At 49.9% G+C, this 17,276-nt stretch overlaps 1 protein-coding gene and 1 pseudogene across 1 annotated transcript; both read right to left on the reverse strand.

Moving 5' to 3' along the window:
- Nucleotides 1-1,302: 1,302 nt before the first annotated feature.
- On the reverse strand, nucleotides 1,303-16,715 carry LOC136661102 (SPARC-related modular calcium-binding protein 1-like). The gene is made up of 13 exons (XM_066638121.1): nucleotides 16,614-16,715; nucleotides 13,900-13,956; nucleotides 12,665-12,867; nucleotides 10,833-10,941; nucleotides 10,012-10,111; nucleotides 9,381-9,431; nucleotides 8,702-8,758; nucleotides 7,509-7,586; nucleotides 6,144-6,336; nucleotides 5,642-5,724; nucleotides 4,493-4,592; nucleotides 3,252-3,499; nucleotides 1,303-1,716 (listed from the first exon to the last, which is right to left on the reverse strand). The coding sequence occupies exons 1-12, from the start codon at nucleotides 16,713-16,715 to the stop codon at nucleotides 3,259-3,261; spliced, it is 1,374 nt and encodes a 457-aa protein (XP_066494218.1). The 3' UTR covers nucleotides 1,303-1,716; nucleotides 3,252-3,258.
- On the reverse strand, nucleotides 8,401-8,517 carry LOC136661801 (5S ribosomal RNA; annotated as a pseudogene).
- Nucleotides 16,716-17,276: the final 561 nt, after the last annotated feature.

Raw genomic sequence — 17,276 nt, forward strand, 5'->3', positions numbered from 1 at the left:
TTAGGGCAAATCTGGCAGGACTTCTGTTCAGTGAAACCTTTGGTGCTGCTCCTTACATGGAATTAAGCTGAAAACTTAGGGGCTTTCTCAGAGTGCCTCGCTTTGTGTCTGCTTCCCCCCTTAGTGCTTTGCAACCCCTCTAGCTATGCCACTGGCTGTGCATACCTGTGCATACCAGGCCAGGTCGAATGGCAGCCTATATGCAGAACAAGACAAAGAGACAGGATTTCCTGGTTAAAGGACACCTATTCTAGGCAGACCTCTGTCTGGGCACATCTCTCATTTCAGGAATTAATCACGGCTGGCCTGGGAATGTGGTTTAATCAGGGGTTTGCTTGCCAACTCCGGTTTTCATTCCAGAGCTTGAAATCACTTTGAAGTTCTGCTGAACTGATGCAGCCCTGCAACAGCAAGTGGCGCTCTACTCCCGGGGAAACGGAGAACTTCCCTCAGCGGCAGGGAGACTATGAGTTGGATCCTATGAAAGCAGAGAGCTAACTTAGAATAGAGAAACTATCCATTTTCTTTCTCCTTTCACTGCTGTCAGAGATATAGGGGAGTGGGAGTGGGAGGGGAGTGGACAGAATTCAGGCCTTCTCTTACAGCAGGACTTCCCCCCCCCCTTAAGTCAGCAGGTGCACTCAGGCGACTCCTTAGAAACTTTTTTATAGGACCTTAGCCAAGAAAACAGGTTCAGCAGCAGGCAGACTAAGAATTTTGCCTGGGGGCATGTGTTAATGTCTGGGCTCTTTCTCAAGGCCTACCTAAGAGATGTTGTGGCTGCAATCCTATCCACATTTTCTTGGGAGTAAGCTCCATTGACTATAATGGGACTTACTTCTGAGAAGACATACATAGGATTGGGCTCTATATTGCACTAAGGCTCTGATCCTGTGAACATTTACCTGGAAGTCCTTCACACTTTAGCCCCTGCACACTTCCACTCCATTTTCCTCTTCAAGCCAGGGAACAGGAGGAGGAACATCAGTGGAAGCGGGTGGACAGAGGTGGGTGTTCCTGCCAAACTGCTGCCCCAGGCAAGTGCCTCAGTCAGCCTCAGGGATAGGCCGGCCCTGCAGGGCATTGAAAACAGGTTGCAGGATGAGCCTTGTGCCACCCATGAAAACCAGACTGAACTGGAATGAATGCACGAACGAATGAACAAATGGACACGCTGTTGTGTATCTATAATTTATTGATTTAAAATACAAATTACGGCTTGCTTGAAACTCCAACTTATCTTTACGCAGAGGCAGAAAGATTTAAGTAACTCATACAACTGCTTCTGAAAAAAAGGTTTTAATGAGAAAGCTTTGGACATTCATGTATTTTTTTCCCCTCTTAAAATTACATAGTAAAAATAAAGAAAAAGATTAAAATATATATCTATATGTATTTTACAAAATATCCGCAAAGAGCTGGTTGTTGCAGGCTTTTCTTATCTACATTTGTTTCCTTTTAAAAAGCAAAAATAAAAGAGAAACTGAAGGTCAGTAGGCAGCCACAGATGCCACACCCCCGTCCACGTTTATTGCCACGTTCCAGACCATCATCAACCTTCTTGGCCGAAAGCCTAGTCCGTCTCTTTAAAGTGCAAAGAGTCTGCAATCAGAGGCGGGAATGCAGTGCTCAGAGTGTGAGAGAGAGAGAGAGAAAGAGAGAGAGAGCCCCCAGGGTTGTGAAGGGGAAAACTCCATGTATTCAGGGAGGGGGAGCCTGGACAGAGAAAGAGAGAGAGAGAGAAATTAATTAAGTGCAACTTTGTAAACCTTCTGAGAGCCAGGATGGTGTCGTTAGGGAGTTGGACATAGGCCCGGAAGACCCAAGTTCAAATCCCCGCTCAGTCAGGAAGCTTCTAGGACAGACAGCATCATCACATCCTGTGGCAAGGAGTTCCACAGATGAATTACACGCTGGGTCAAAGGATGGCTCTGGGAGAGCCCAATTATAATACGGGCTGAATAAAGAGCTTCCCGAGGCTGCATCCAGCCTGCAGACCTTATGTTTGACATCTCTGGTCCACAGGGTGCTATTTCTGATGCCAGCTGGGGACACTAAAAGGGCACAGGGCTTTGGCAGCTGCCACTGAACACCCCCTCCCTCCCTGCCTCTGTCTCAGGAAAGTAACCTTCCCCCAGCCCATGGGAACAGTTTTCCTATTGTATTCCTCAACCACAGTTTGTTCTCCCGGCAAATAATTAAATTGAGCAGGGAGAGAGAGGAGAACAATCAAAGACCCAGAAAAGCCCAAATGGAATTAAACCAACAAAGAAACACAAATTTTAAAAACATCAGATAAGATCCACATGTGAAACCGTGCAAAGAAAATGCGGAGCCTTTTAAAAATGAAGGCAGTTTAGAGTTTCTAAACACACAATCCCGGCAACAGAAATCAATTTGCTCCAGGGAAGAGCTAACTGCTTCATTTCGCCCAGGAGAATAGATGCCAGAGACCGTGTTCCCCAGAACTAATCCATGATTAAGCCACCACAGGTAAATGCAGAATCCTCTTTTGTTCATGGTGGAAATTGATGGGGGAAGATTCCGGAGTGGGGGGGGGGGCACTGGATTGAGTTAGAAGCAAAAGATACATGGGTCTTTGGAGAGAGAAGATCTTTGTTCTAGTCCCAGGGAAGGGACTGCCAGGAGGCTCAGGCATCAGGAGCTGGCAAGGCTGGCTGTGGGTGGCCACCCAAGATTGCACCTGGCCATAACTATACCCTCCAAGAATATCTTTGCAACCAATGAGGACCAGAAGCACGATTTAAAAAGATTAAATAAAAATTAGGAAGCTGAGATGCGTGGCCATTATCACATTAACAACCCCCACCTTTTTGCAGATTTTTGGAACATTAGGCCTGCAGGATCAGGCCAAAGGCCCATCTAGTTCAGCTTCCTGCATCTCAGAGTGGCCCCACCAAATGCCTCAGGGAGCACACAAGACAACAAGATGCCCCTTGCCACCCTCTTGCACCTGGCATTCAGAGACAGCCCACTTCTCAAACCAGGAGGTTGCATAAGCGCATCATGGCTTGTAACCTGTGACAAACTTTTCCTCCATAAATCTGTCCAACCCCCTTTTTAAAGGCATCTAGGCCAGGTGCCATCACCACATCAAGGAGTTCCACAGATTATCTACACGCTAGGTAAAAGAAATATTTTCTTTACAAGGACACTAGGAGGAGGTGGCAGCAGATGGACACACCTTGTGGGGTTACAGGTAGGTCAGGGGAAGGCAGGAGGATACGCACCACGGCGTTAGCTGAGCCCCAGGCAGCCTCTGAGCTCGTGCAGGGAGATGAGCTTGTTGTTGTTGAGGTCACAGTAGTCCAGGAACTTGCGGACGCAGCGCTTGGGCCGGGTGTTCTTCTTCATGTAGAGCTTGAGGGGCCGCAGCTCCCGTTCGCTGATGCTGTTGCTGAAGTCTTTGTCCAAGCGCATGAACTGCCAGCGCACTGCTCGCTCCTCCAGGCTGGGACCCACTAAGCTGTCTGAGAACCTGCAGGAGTGAAACAGAGACCGGAAAAGTCGGCAGGGTTCTGACACAGTTATTTTGCGCCCCTTGCTAGCCTTCGCTTAAGTAGTACTATGTTCTGGGTCAGTTCTGTGGAACCTTGACTCCTGGACCCGGGTTCCAGGTCGATGCAGGCAACAGCATTACAAACATCAGTCTAACATGGGCCTGCAACAGTGTCGCCTGGGTGCCAACTGTTGTGAATGGCCTCTTTCGAAAGCAAGCCCCAAAGGCCTCAGAACAAGAAAGGCCACGTGAGAGAGATGGGGAAGTGGTTTAACTTCTGCAGCAGAAGCCTGTGTGAATGGTTGGGCTCATATGAACTCTTCAGGGCCCTCAACAGTCCTCAATGGACTAGGAACCAGAGACAGTCAGCAGATGTTGTTCAGCAGATAACAGAGTAGGGTTTGGGATACATGGGTGAATCTCTATGGGATTTGGATGGAATGGACCTATGACTTCAGGGAGGGGTGAGCTTTTCAGGGGCCATCTAGCTCTAACGCCACAAGCTTGAGTCACCAAGAGAGGCAACTTCCAAGTAATGGTGTACAAAGAGTGTGGCCAGGGGGGGATAGCCCCAGGTGCCAGGCTGCAGGGGGTTGTCTGAGACGGTTCTGCAAGATGGCAACAGAGGCCGGGTGACCTTGGCTGCAGCCACCCACAGAAGAAGCATGTTAATTTGTATGATTATATATACGAAGTTACAAAGTTATGTATAAATTTACAAATATAAATATACAAACTTACGAAGTTGGTATATATATTACAGACAATACATACAGAGTTCAATAAAAGAAAAAGTTCCCTGCCTGCACTTCTTCTCTGGTCATTATTCCTCTTCTTCTTCTTTTCATGTCATGACTATTACTGAAAATAATTTTGCCATGGGGGGAGGTGCCAAGAATTTATGGGCCCCATATGCCAAATGAGCTGGGTACGCCACTGCTTCCAAAGCTCGGCTCCTGCCGTGGCGCTTACCTTCGATACGGGACGGGCATCATCCGTGACTGCAGCATGTCAGATGCCAAGGCTTTGATCAGGTTGGAGAGGAACTCTGCCTTCTTAGAGCCTGGACAACCTGGGCAGGAAAGATGACGCGGCTGGAAGTCAAGGGGCTATGCCTGGCACCCAGATTTGTAGGGCCTGGAAGGTGATCTGTTAGGTACTTAGGGCAGAGTGGAGTCAAAATGTCTGTGGAACACTTTTGGCCCCCAAATGGGCTTGGAGGGCAGAGCGAGCAAGTTAGTAAGTGGTTTCATGAAAACTGTGCCCCCCCCACCTTTTCCACAGCCACTGCTGCATGTTTGCAATATCCACCTGAAAAACCAAATCAGATCAAGGAGAGGAAAAGGAAAGCTTCCTACTCTGGCCTTGTCTGGGTAGGAAATGGGGAAATGGCACCAGGCAGCTGCGGGGAGTGTGAATGATGAATGCCTGGCCTGTTTGTGGCCCTCCAAGTCACCGAAATAGGACCTGCTCAGCTCAGCTTGAGGGCTGGACACAGCAGGCAGGTCTAGGTCTAGACCTAGACTCTAGACCTACCTCTGGCACTGTGTCCAGCCCTCCACAGGGCTTGAGTCACCAAGAGAGGCAACTTCCAAGTAATGGTGTACGAAGAGTGTGGCCGGGGGGGATAGCCCCAGGTGCCAGGCTGCAGGGGAGTGTCTGAGACGGTGCCCCTAGGATTGGGCCCAGCAGCCTACAAGGGCCCCACATGTGCTCCGGTCTCAGAGCTCTCTTCCGACTCAGAATGGAGCAGACGTTGGCGAGACCCTGTGACGGGCAGGCATGTATGACGCCTTGGAATTGGCCAGGCCAGGGACAAATGCTGGAGCCCAGCTTCCCTTTGTTTGGGCACCGTAATAGTTTCTGCTGATCAGGCCCCTCCTTCATCAGGAGGAAACCTTTAATATTAACCAAGGTCTGGATCATTTTGTCCAGTTTGGTGGGTTCAGTTTAAGCAATCATGTTCCCTATCCTGTACTGGAAAACGTTTTACATTTTTTGAGATCGTCGTTGCACCGCCGCGGGTACCGGTTGGAAGCCAGGCCATGAGTGCTTTTTAAAAACAATAACAGCAGTGACACCCATGCCAAGCATTCGCTTGCAAACCCCTGGAGAACCCACCTGGCAGTGTCCGATCCCGGAAAAGGGAGCCAATCTCTGCGCTCCTGGCTGCTGCATCAGCCTCACAGTCTGGGGGGAAGTTCCTGGAAGGAGGAAGGCAAGCCTTGTCGAAGCTGACAAGGGCTGCACAGGCAGCCCATCATGAAGCAAAGGAGGGGGAAACAGCCCCAGTTGTCCAGTTTTAAAGCAACAGGTCATGACCCACAGTTTGGGAACCACTGAATTAGCTTTTCCTTTCAGGGAAGGTGCACCAGTCCTTTGACTGTTTTTGTGGCTCTCGTGTCTGGATCTTTTCCAGAGTTTATGCACACAGCCCCTCAAGCTGCCATCTAAGGAGAGACATCCCTGGTCTATTAGTCCACTGTGGCAGCAGCCTTGAGATGCCAGGGGGATGACCCAGGCCTCTCCTGCCTGTGTTTGACCACTGAGATACAACACAGTTTTGCCATCTGGGGGCCGTCAAGGCTAACAGACAGACAGCATAGGGGAGGAGAATACGGACCGTGTTGACGTGCCCGGGACAGGACGGCCAGTGTCCACCCGCACACACCAGCAGTAGCCAGTGGCCTGGTGGCATTGCACAGCCTTGTAAGTGCCATCCCCCTCGCACTCAGGGATGAAGGTGCCCTCCTGTTGATGTTGCCGAGCCTCTTCGAAGGCGTCGCGTCGCTCTTGCTCACATGACGGTGGGTACTCTGCAGGGGGTGGCACAGACCAGCCGAGAGTCAGAACAAAGAAGCCCGTTCTCTGCTGTCGGCAAACTATTGGACTATGACAGTTTTAAAACAAGTGCATATCAACTTTAAAAATATGGGATTTAAAAAAAACACCCAAATTAATGCAGAGTGTTAGCCAAGGCTCTTTTAATCAGATATGCTACTGTGATCAGTAGGATTTACCTACTGAACCACACAGAGCTATTCCAGGCGGTGGGAGCATAAGAACATATAAGAACATAAGAACAGCCCCACTGGATCAGGCCATAGGCCCATCTAGTCCAGCTTCCTGTATCTCACAGCGGCCCACCAAATGCCCCAGGGAGCACACCAGATAACAAGAGACCTGCAAGGCCTCCTGGGAATTGTAGTTTAAGAACATAAGAACAGCCCCACTGGATCAGGCCATAGGCCCATCTAGTCCAGCTTCCTGTATCTCACAGCGGCCCACCAAATGCCCCAGGGAGCACACCAGATAACAAGAGACCTCATCCTGGTGCCCTCCCTTGCATCTGGCATTCTGACATAGCCCATTTCTAAGATCAAGAGGTTGCATATACACATCATGTCTTGTAACCCGTAATGGATTTTTCCTCCAGAAACTTGTCCAATCCCCTTTTAAAGGCGCCCAGGCCAGTTGCCATCACCACATCCTGTGGCAAAGAGTTCCATAGACCAACCACATGCTGAGTAAAGAAATATTTTCTTTTGTCTGTTCTAACTCTCCCAACACTCCATTTTAGTGGATGTCCCCTGGTTCTGGTGTTACGTGAGAGTGTAAAGAGCATCTCCCTATCCACTCTGTCCATCCCCTGCATAATTTTGTATGTCTCAATCATGTCCCCCCTCAGGCGTCGCTTTTCTAGGCTGAAGAGGCCCAAACGCTGTAGTCTTTCCTCATAAGGAAGGTGCCCCAGTCCAGTAATCATCTTAGTCGCTCTCTTTTGCACCTTTTCCATTTCCACTATGTCTTTTTTGAGTTGTGGCAAAACGGAGGCTCCGAAGGGGAGGGGCCGCTTGCAAGCTGCGGTGAGTCTCCCTGCAAGACCTAGTGCTTTGCACCCCTTCTAGCTACACCACTGCTTCCCTTGCCAATTGATAATGACACCCCTGCTGGTCACTGAGAGAGATTCGCTCCTGAAAATGCTCACCTTGAGCCTGCTTGACTGTGCGGTTGGGCTTGAAGTCTGGGATTATGATGGGGATGAGAAAAGGCAGGGAGGTCCCCTCTGGATGCAGTGGAGAGAGAGAGACAGAGACAGAGAGAGAGAGAGAGAGAGATACACACAGACAGACAATAGGAAACAGAAAGCAAATGTTGTTAGGAAGCTTTTTATCACCAGCTGTGGCACTGCCCTGGTCAAGGCACCCACCTCATCCCTAGTAACAACACTGACCTCCTCTCTCCCCGACCTCCAGTAGCACAAGCATAGGCATGCCTACTCAAAATAAGCCCCAATGAATTTAATGGAACCTATTCTTGGGTAGGTTTACACAAGATTGCAGCCTTAAAAACTTTCCCAGTTATTGTAATTTTATGTTACACCAACAACTGCTTGTGTGACAATTTTTTTCACAGAAAAGTGCTCACTTATGGTGAGCCCTCTTGAAGGTCTCTTAAATAGGGCCAAAAGAGGCTTCGGCCCCAGCACTTCTCGGTATTAGGAGCCAGTTGCTGCCTGGATCCCAATTTTTCCATCCAGGTCAAGAATTATTATTGTCATTGTCAAAATATTTAATTTTTTTGCCAGCTGGCTTATACAACCAAGAGCTTGCAATCTTGACAAAAGACACAAATAAGGCACCAGCAAACAGCCCCAGGAACAGATGCTCTGCTGGGGTGGTGGCAGAGGGGGGCAATTGGCTTTGCCAACTGCTCAAAACAAGAAACCACCCCCTAAAAGATGCTTCTTTATTCAGCTGGCAGGGGTAAACAGATACTTCTCCTCCTCCTATGCTACACCCCAGCAGTTCCACGCTGAAAGGAGCTTTCACATTTAGTTGCATGGTTGGCAAGCTTCAGTCTCGAAAGACTATGGTATAAGCCTACAGCACCCGGTATTCCCAGGCAGTCTCCCGTCCAAGTACTAACCAGGCCTGACCCTGCTTAGCTTCCGAGATCAGACGAGATCGGGCATGTGCAGGGTAACAGTTGAAAGACTGAAAGTTAGGGGGGGGCTCATGGACAGTTGGCCTCACGGACACTCAGGCCCCACTCAAATCTTTTCCTGTTTCATTCAGACCTTTCTTGACACTGAACGCCCACAGCAATCTCAACAGGGGGCCAGGCTGCTCTTGACCCTGGACGGGCGGAGTTGGGTATGGGAGAAGGAGTACCACTTACCTTCGTTCTTGTGGGCCAGGGAGCTTGGCTGGGTGGGCAGTGGCCTGGCATTTTCTTCTGCGTTCAGGGAGGAAAAGAGTTCGAAGGCAACTATTACAGAGGTTTTAATGTCATCTTCTCTGTCCAAAGAGTGGGGGAGTTCAGCACTACAGGGTGACATGGTGTCTAGAATCCCCGCCAGTATCTTTTCCCCAATAGAGGATGGGTGCTCTGGACAGGCAGAAACCCAACTGGTGCAGACTTTCCTAGCATGGAGAAAGCTGAACGTTGAATTTTTGCCTGCCACACAAGTATTAATAACACCAACCTTCCTTCAAGGGAAAGAACACACAGCAACCCACCTTCTTTCTCTCTTCAATGGGAGCACCCCTCCAGATTCCAATTATCCAACCCACTGCTCTCCCAGAGCTGCAAATGGAACCCAGGAGTCCTGGCTCCAAGAACCTCTTCCCTTGCCCATTGGACTCAATGACGATTGGAGGTGCAGTACCCACACCTGCCTGTAGAGGGAGGGCTCTTCCTTCCTTCCTTCCTTCTTGAGAACATGAAGTAGGAGGGCAGATGTTTAAATATATTGGCCCACTGGGTACAGACAGCTGGGCTGGAATTTGGCAGAGGGTTGGGCAGGCAGGGCAGGGCGTGCAGTAGGGGGACAGGGACAGATTGGATGCAGTCTTACCTCTCCGAGAGGAGTTAGGATCTTGCCATGAAGTTCGCACTGTGTAGGACCCTGGGGGTGGAAAGGGGGTACAGAAAAAGGCAGGAGGAATGAATGGAAAGCGGGACACACCAGGTCTGGTTTTTGCCTCCCTCCTGCTCTGACTTGGGTTGCCAAAGTCCTGAATGGCCCCATTTGTGTGCCTGGATTAGCAGCTGGACATGCAGCAATTAAATGGGTGCCTCCCTGGGTCATCACTTCATCTCTGTGCCAGGCTGATGAAGCTTTACCTGATTCGCAGGAGGCACAAGAGAAGGTCCAAGGGGGGAAACGGTGGCCACCTTTCCTCCTGGCAAAGGGGGATACAATGGGTGAAAACCGGGCAGGCCATAAGAGATGTCAGATCTTGGCCGGGCAGCTGAATCCCAGGACATGGGGGGGGGGAGATGTCACCAAAAGCAGGAAGTAGAGCCCAAGACTCCTCACTGCCTGAAACAGTGTACCAAATGCTGCCCTACCCCCCTTGAATCAGCTGCCATTTCCTGAATTTTAAGAGGAATAGGGGGATGAAGTGGCAGTGTGGAAGAGGAGAGACATGCAACAGAGAAGATCGAAGTGTGGAGGAAAATAGAGTCGTGGGCTGGAGACCTACCTGTACAATTCGGTGTCTCATTGAGTACTGATGTCCCACTGATTGGTTTGCCTTCAGGTGTGGAGCACCAGCAGTAGCCAGTCTGCTTATGGCACTGAACCTAAGAGGGGAAAGCAGAGGGAAGAATTCAGCCTAAAACCTCACAGCTCCTTCCTATCATGAATGGCGTCAGTGGCGTAGCTAAGGTGGTGCAGGGGGTAGCAGTTGCACCAGGCATCAAGCTTTAGGGGGGCAACAAGCTGAGCTTGATACTAGTGACTAAAATTGTGAAAATCTTGGTATGTATGAATAATACCATCATGTTATAGATAATTGGAAAGGTAATTTAATGCAGAATGCAATGAAACAAACCGCACTGGAATATCTGTTTTCTATCAAAAGTTACGGCCAATAAACCAGAAAATGAAAACACAACTGCCTTGTGGAACAAAAAGTGAATTTGCTTAACTCCAAACTGACCTATGAGACTGTTCTGAGTGCCAATGAGATGTTATTATACTTTTATTTTTATTTATTTACTTAATTAAATTTGATTTTGTCAAATCAAATGCGGGGGGGGGGCTACAAAATGTTCTTTGACCCCTGGTTCTAGATAGATGCCGTAGCTATGCCACCGACTGGGGGCAGGTAGCAGAATACATGAGTAGTGAGCTGCTGGGGGGAGGAGGTGGGTTCCTCCCAATTTTCACTTTTTAAAAAGCCCGGGTGTGACATCACTTCTGGTTGTCACATCACTTCTGGGGCAACATTTTGAGCTTGGCGCCAGGCTACACGATCATTAGCTACGCCACTGATATGGCATTAGTTGGGAAAGGGCTTACCCGCATGAAGGAGCCATCGGCACTGCATTCTGGGACGTAGGTGGCATGAGCCTGGCGCCGGGACTGCGAAAGGGCCATCTCTCGATCCTCTTGGCAGCGGGTGAGGTTGCTATCTGTGTCGAACAGGAGGAGGATGTGAGAAAAGATAGACTTGGGGGTCTGCACCAGCTGTCTAGAGCGCCTCTGAGCATGCACAGGATGACAATTTTTCCAGGACATGTCCTTTTTTTCCCCTCATGTCCTGAAAAAGAACTTAAATGTCCTCCTTTTCCCTGTGAGTGGGTCTCTGCAGGCAGCTCATAGACTTCTTGTAATTAAAAAATTAAGGCTGCAATCCTATAGACTTTCCTGGGAGTAAGCCTCACTGAACACAATGGGACTTCTAAGTAGACATGCTCAGACTTGTGTTGTAAATGTAATAAATTCAATGTAATATAGTTTTACATTTGATAAGTTACCTGTTGGCAACCTTCAGTCTCGAAAGACTCTGGTATCGCGCTCTGAATGGTGGTTCTGGAACAGCATCTAGTGTGGCTGAAAAGGCCGATTCGGGAGTGACAATCCCTTCCACACTGGCAGCAAGTGCAGTCTGTCCCTGGTCTGTCTCCCTGGCTATGGGCCTTCCTTCTTTGCCTCTTTGCCTCAGACTGTTGGCCAAGTGTCTCTTCAAACTGGGAAAGGCCATGCTGCACAGCCTGCCTCCAAGCAGGCCGCTCAGAGGCCAGGGTTTCCCACCTGTTGAGGTCCACTCCTAAGGCCTTCAGAACCCTCTTGCAGATGTCCTTGTATCGCAGCTGTGGTCTACCTGTAGGGCGCTTTCCTTGCACGAGTTCTCCATAGAGGAGATCCTTTGGGATCCGGCCATCATCCATTCTCACGACATGACCGAGCCAACACAGGCGCCTCTGTTTCAGCAGTGAATACATGCTAGGGATTCCAGCATGTTCCAGGACCGTGTTGTTTGGAACTTTCTCCTGCCAGGTGATGCCGAGGATGCGTCGGAGGCAGCGCATGTGGAAAGCGTTCAGTTTCCTCTTCTGTTGTGAGCGAAGAGTCCATGACTTGCTGCAGTACAGAAGTGTACTCAGGAAAAAGCTCTGTAGACCTGGATCTTGGTATGTTCCGTCAGAACATGTTCCTCACTGAACACGTTGGAACTTACTTCTAAGTAGACATGCTCAGACTTGTGTTGTAAATGTAATAAATTCTATGTAATATAGTTTTACATTTGATAAGTAATATAGTGTTTAAACTGACCACATGAAATATATGAGTGTTTTTAGCTTTTATTATGGCCTATATTTTTCTTGGATGTCCTACACTTTGGGCTGCCTTGTCTTCTTTTGCAGTTACAACATCTGGTCACCCTGAGCATGCACAGAGAGCATTCCTCTCACTGCTTAAGAAAACTTCTGTCATCGGTGACTGGGGCTGGTAAGGTTCCAGACCACGCAGCCATGTGCCTGGCAATCAATGCTTTCCAGAGCATTCTCCCTGGTGGAAAATAGGGCCTGCCCCAGAGGTATGAGGGGGTCAGCAGAAGTCAGCCACAAGGTATGTGTAACAGGGACCAATGAGGGACCAATTCCATGTGCTACTGTCTAGTTTGGGTTTTGCATCCTAAAGTAAACATGGCAGCCACATTGAGGGGTGGGACCCTGATTCAGACTGGAAGTACGGCGTGGAGGTAGGAAGGTGTTTGACACATCTGTGCTTCCAAGGCATATTCTGGCTCGAAATTCTCCCCCTAAAAGCAGCTACGCCCCCGAAGGTGCAGTTTCTTTCCATGGGAAGCCTTTGGTCGTCTCCCCCCCCCCCGGTCAGGTCTCTACCTACTGTTGGGCTCTCGATGGGTGCCCCCTTCACAGCGGAAGCGTGGCCAGATTTCCAGGGAAGGCTGATGACATCGCGCACGCTGGAAGGTGCAGGGGGACTTGTAGAGTTTTCCGTCGGAGGCACATATGGGTCGGCCGCGCTCGTGGGGACACTCCATGGGGCACGGGGGTTCTCTCGGGTCACTCTCCGATATGATGAACTGTGAAAAGACAGACAGGTGTCAAATGAGAAGGACCCAATTAAAAAAAACAAACCTGTAGCCAGTTCATCAATGAATGAAGCAAAGAAATCTGCATATATAGTAATTTCATACAAGAAAAAAAATAGACAGAAAGCGAGGCTATTTTTCTTAATTTCTTGGGTGATGCATGTCTGGCTTGCAGCTGGCAGCACTGGAGAATAAATTTGCACAGAGGACAGTGTGAGAAATTTGTATGTTGGCACTGCATTTGTTCATCTTCAAGGTGCTACAAGCCTCTTGGTTGGTTTGGCCTCCACAGTCCAGTGTGGTTACTCTGCTGGAAGCGATTAAATCGACACAATGTTGCACATGCACCAAAAGGGACAGAAGGGCATTGACCGGTCACCGTGGATTCTTGTCTGCAGAAGTGCGCAAGTGATGCAAATAGAGCAATAAGCCGAGAAAAGTGAACGAGACCTGCCAAATCTGAAATCTGGAGTTTGTTTGACTCTCATGAGTGGTGCCTTTAGAGCAGCAGTTTTCAATGTTTCTCTTCCACAGCACATGCACCTCTATGGTCTTCTCCTCTTGCAATGTCATTTTTGGCTTCCGGGAGACTCTTCCAGGTCTATTTCCAGGGCAACTGTCTGAAGTAAGGAATTGTCTGTCCCTCTTCCTCTGCTGGAAGACAAATAGACAATTGCCCTGGAAACAGAGCCACAGAACCTGGAAGAGGTTTTCAGCTATTTTCAACCACTGTGCTCCAACTCCGGCACCACACCCGCGGACCTTTCATGGCACGTCAATGTGCCGTGGCACACCGGTTGAAAATGGCTGATCTAGAGGCTTTCCTGGGTCTGAGACTGAAGATATGGACCCAAATTGATTCCCACTGCTGTCCTCCACAATCCATCTCCTTCACTTAAACTTTGTCTACGTGAGAAACCCAAACCAGTTTAACTGTCCATGCTTCCCCAGAAGAACCATTGGGCACTGTTCCGTCCCTCCCTTGCCCAGCTCTCTCCCTCCCTCCCTTAGGGGGAGCTGTACCGACTGTATACCTTGGCAAGCTTCAAAGCCGCTGGTGAAAGGAGTTGGTTTAACTAACTGCAGAGCAAATAAACACAGGCAAAAGAGCACCAATTAGGAGCTAACCCTGGTTTCAGACCTAATTGTGCTGGATATACAAGGAGGTGAATTTTTTCCCTAGGCAGATGCCCAACCACAGGCTTGTAACTGCAAGGGGGGTAGTGTGTGTGTGTGTGTGTGTGTGTGTGTTTAAAATCACAACCAATCAAAACAGCTGGGGGGAAAAAGACAAGTTTAACTCTTTGTGCATTCCTTGCTACAAAAAGGAGAAACTTGCTATAGGTAGCTGCCTCAGAGTGTTGCCATTTTTCTTGCTGAGGCTTTTAAATAGCTGAGTGACAGGCAGAAGTGCAACAGGTGCAGCCTTTACTGGACACAGGGGGATGGAACAGCGGAGGCACTGTATAGTCAAGAGAGGGATGCTCTAGCCTAGTTTACTTCAGCCTTGGGGTGGGGTCGCGAAGCCTCAGTTGTGGGGTCACAGCAACTTATGGGAATGGAAAAGGTTGAGGACCACTGGACAAGAGCACCACCAGGTAAAGGGGGAGGCATTTGGTGTATCCAGGTAGCAGGAGACTGTGTCCCAGTCCTGCTCAGGTTCTTAGCAACTGTGCTAAAACTGCTTTCACCAGTGCCAGGCTTCACGGTAACTTTTTCTGCTCTCTCTAATAAGAACATTTGGTTAAAATGAACAGTGCTGGGAGGGCATATTGGGGGTGGGGAGTGGGCAGCAACAGAGTTGGGGGTGGGAAGATAGGGTCTTGGGAGGAAGGGTTGGGATTGACAGTGAGCAAAACAAAGGCGAGACCCAGAGAAGAGGTGAATGCCTCCGTTTTGCTCCCACCACCCGGAATGGCTCCAAAGAGGAGGGGGAGGCACCACTTGCATGGCGCGTTCAGGTGTATGCAAAACATAGTGCTTTGCCCCTCCTCTAGCTATGCCTTTTGTTGTGGGCATCCTTCAGTCTCGGGAGACTATGGCGTCACGCTCTGAATGGTGGTTCTGGAACAGAGTGTCCTCTCCAGTGCGCGAAGCCTGGGTAAAGTAGGTGTGGAGGATAGGCTGTTACCCATGCAGCAAATCCCCCCTCTCCACGTCGCTGAAATGGTCCAATGGAAAGGCAGAGGCCAATACGGCTGGTTCCAGCGGCGTCGCAGAAGTTGCCAGAATGTGACTGTGTTCAGCCATGAACTGCCTCAGGGACTCCGGCTCTGGATTCTGCCTCGAGGTTGACTCCTGAAGCCTTTTCCATAACTGGATGTAGCCACAAGGCAGTGGAGTTTTGGGATCAGAGTTTCCTTCTCTTAGATGAGCTGCCTTCCCAGGCTGACGAGTCCCATCTACCTGGTTGCTGTTTAGTCGCCTCTTACGACAAGTACAGCCAAACTGAGGGCCTATTCTTATCCCCAGCCCCCAGGGGAAAATGTAGATATGCCCCAGTAGCTATGCCACTGATCCAGATATCTATGATTGTTTTGTGAGTCGTCATCCCCCATGTGTCATTTGTGTCATTTAGGCTGGATCTTATGGTATTACGCAGAGAACACCCTCCAGGTGCCTGGCCCTGAACATAAGGTGGATAGACATGTCTCTGTCCCGAAGATTTTACAATCTCAAAGAGACAATGGGAGGAGAGGGAAGGGATTCGCAGGCATTAACTGGAGGAAGAAGAGGAGATTACGCTTCAGTAGCTGTACCTGGAATAGTCATAGGGACTAAGGGGTCAGGCCAAAGGATTCCTGAAAACCGTAGGTTTTGAGGAAGGGTTGACAGGAATTTAAACCGGTCCAAGGTGGCGTGTCAAAAACTGCCAGCTGGGAATTTTTTTAGGGCCAGGTTTAGGATTTTTGCAAAATGTCATATTAGGTACCACAGAAGCCACCACTCGTGTAGGAAATAAAGGGTGGAACACTGGAATCACCCCCAGGTATACTCAGCAAGGTTCAGGCGCAAGAAATAGCCCCATACTGGGATGGATGCATGCCTGTCAACAACCCTGGTGGCTCAAAACAAGGCACTGGAGACAAGTGACAGCTGTCTCCTTTGTGCCCTGCATCTGGCTGGATTGGATTTGATCCTGCCCGGCAACCCTCTTTTTTTGCCCCCTGCCTTGACCAGTAGCCCTGGTAATAGGTTCTGGGGCTTCATCCTGCCCCAAATGAAGCCCCGATGCCCACCAAGCACAGGAAACAGCCAGGCCTTAGAGCCGAGAAGCATCCCCCTCCCTCCCCACCTCCTGCAGACACACTCGGGCAGACATCTCCCTTCCTGCCCCCAAACAGCCATCCATTTCAGCTCCCGGCTTCTCCAGCAAAGAGGAGCTTGTTTGGGTTCCCGGAGGGGGGATGCCTCTCCTCGGCTGCCAAACCACCAGCCCAGCTCCCCTGCTGAGAGGCGGGAGAGCCCTGCCAAGGCGTTGAGAGGTGGCGGCTTGTTTGGGCAGCAAGGGGGAGGAAAAGATCCCCTTTCGCTTTCCACCCTCCGTTCCCCCCAGTGGCTCCTTTGGATTTATGGCCCAAAGCTGTGTCTTTGACTGGCAGCGGGAGAAGCTGTGAGCTCATGGAGGCCAGCAGCCATGTACTGCGCCGGCCTGGTGTTCCACACCGGTCCCGGACACTACTTGGGATAGAGGAAAGCCGCTCTGACCATCAGACTCTCAAGAGTGGCAAGTATACCTCTTCCTGGGAGTGGCAGGGGTCTCCTTGGGAGGTCCTGTCCGTAACGCTGCTTTTCGACCAGTGGCACTTCACAGGATGCAGGTACTCCTTGGCCCCCATGCCTTGGTGACCATGTGGCACTGGGCTGTCTGGTGTGCCCCTGCTAGGAGTAGGGGTGACCAGAGAAGTTGCTGCCCCAGTGGATCAGACGTGGCAGTGCAGCTGTCTGGCCCCTGGTCTGAGGAATGAGGTTGCAAACCCCAATTGTGGAGCAAGCCACCAACTCCTGGGTGCAGCTGCCACCTCTTAGAAAAGCGGTACCCACAAAAGGTGTACTTGGAGAAAAAGGAAAGGTTGACAAGACCTGGTCCAAGAGCCGAGTGGCGGTGGTGTCCTTTCAGGCAGTTCAACCACTATCACCCGATTAACCCGTCTTTTTAACAATCTATTTTCCATATGCAACAGCAGCCAGTTTCCCAGCTGGCCTTGGCTCCCGTGTCATCTGTCACAGCTTAAAATACAGACACCCCTGTAGATGCGCCACCTCTGTAGCTATGCCACTGTGTAGATGTGAGTAAGTGACAGTGTTTCTGTGCAGGCCTTGACAAGCTTCACCTGGTTTCTATAAATCTGGTTGCTGGTAAGGGCACAGAAGCAGGCAGTGTCGGTTTTTCTTCTGAT

The sequence above is a fragment of the Tiliqua scincoides genome, chromosome 10 (assembly GCF_035046505.1).
Source record: "Tiliqua scincoides isolate rTilSci1 chromosome 10, rTilSci1.hap2, whole genome shotgun sequence".
NCBI lineage: Eukaryota > Metazoa > Chordata > Lepidosauria > Squamata > Scincidae > Tiliqua > Tiliqua scincoides.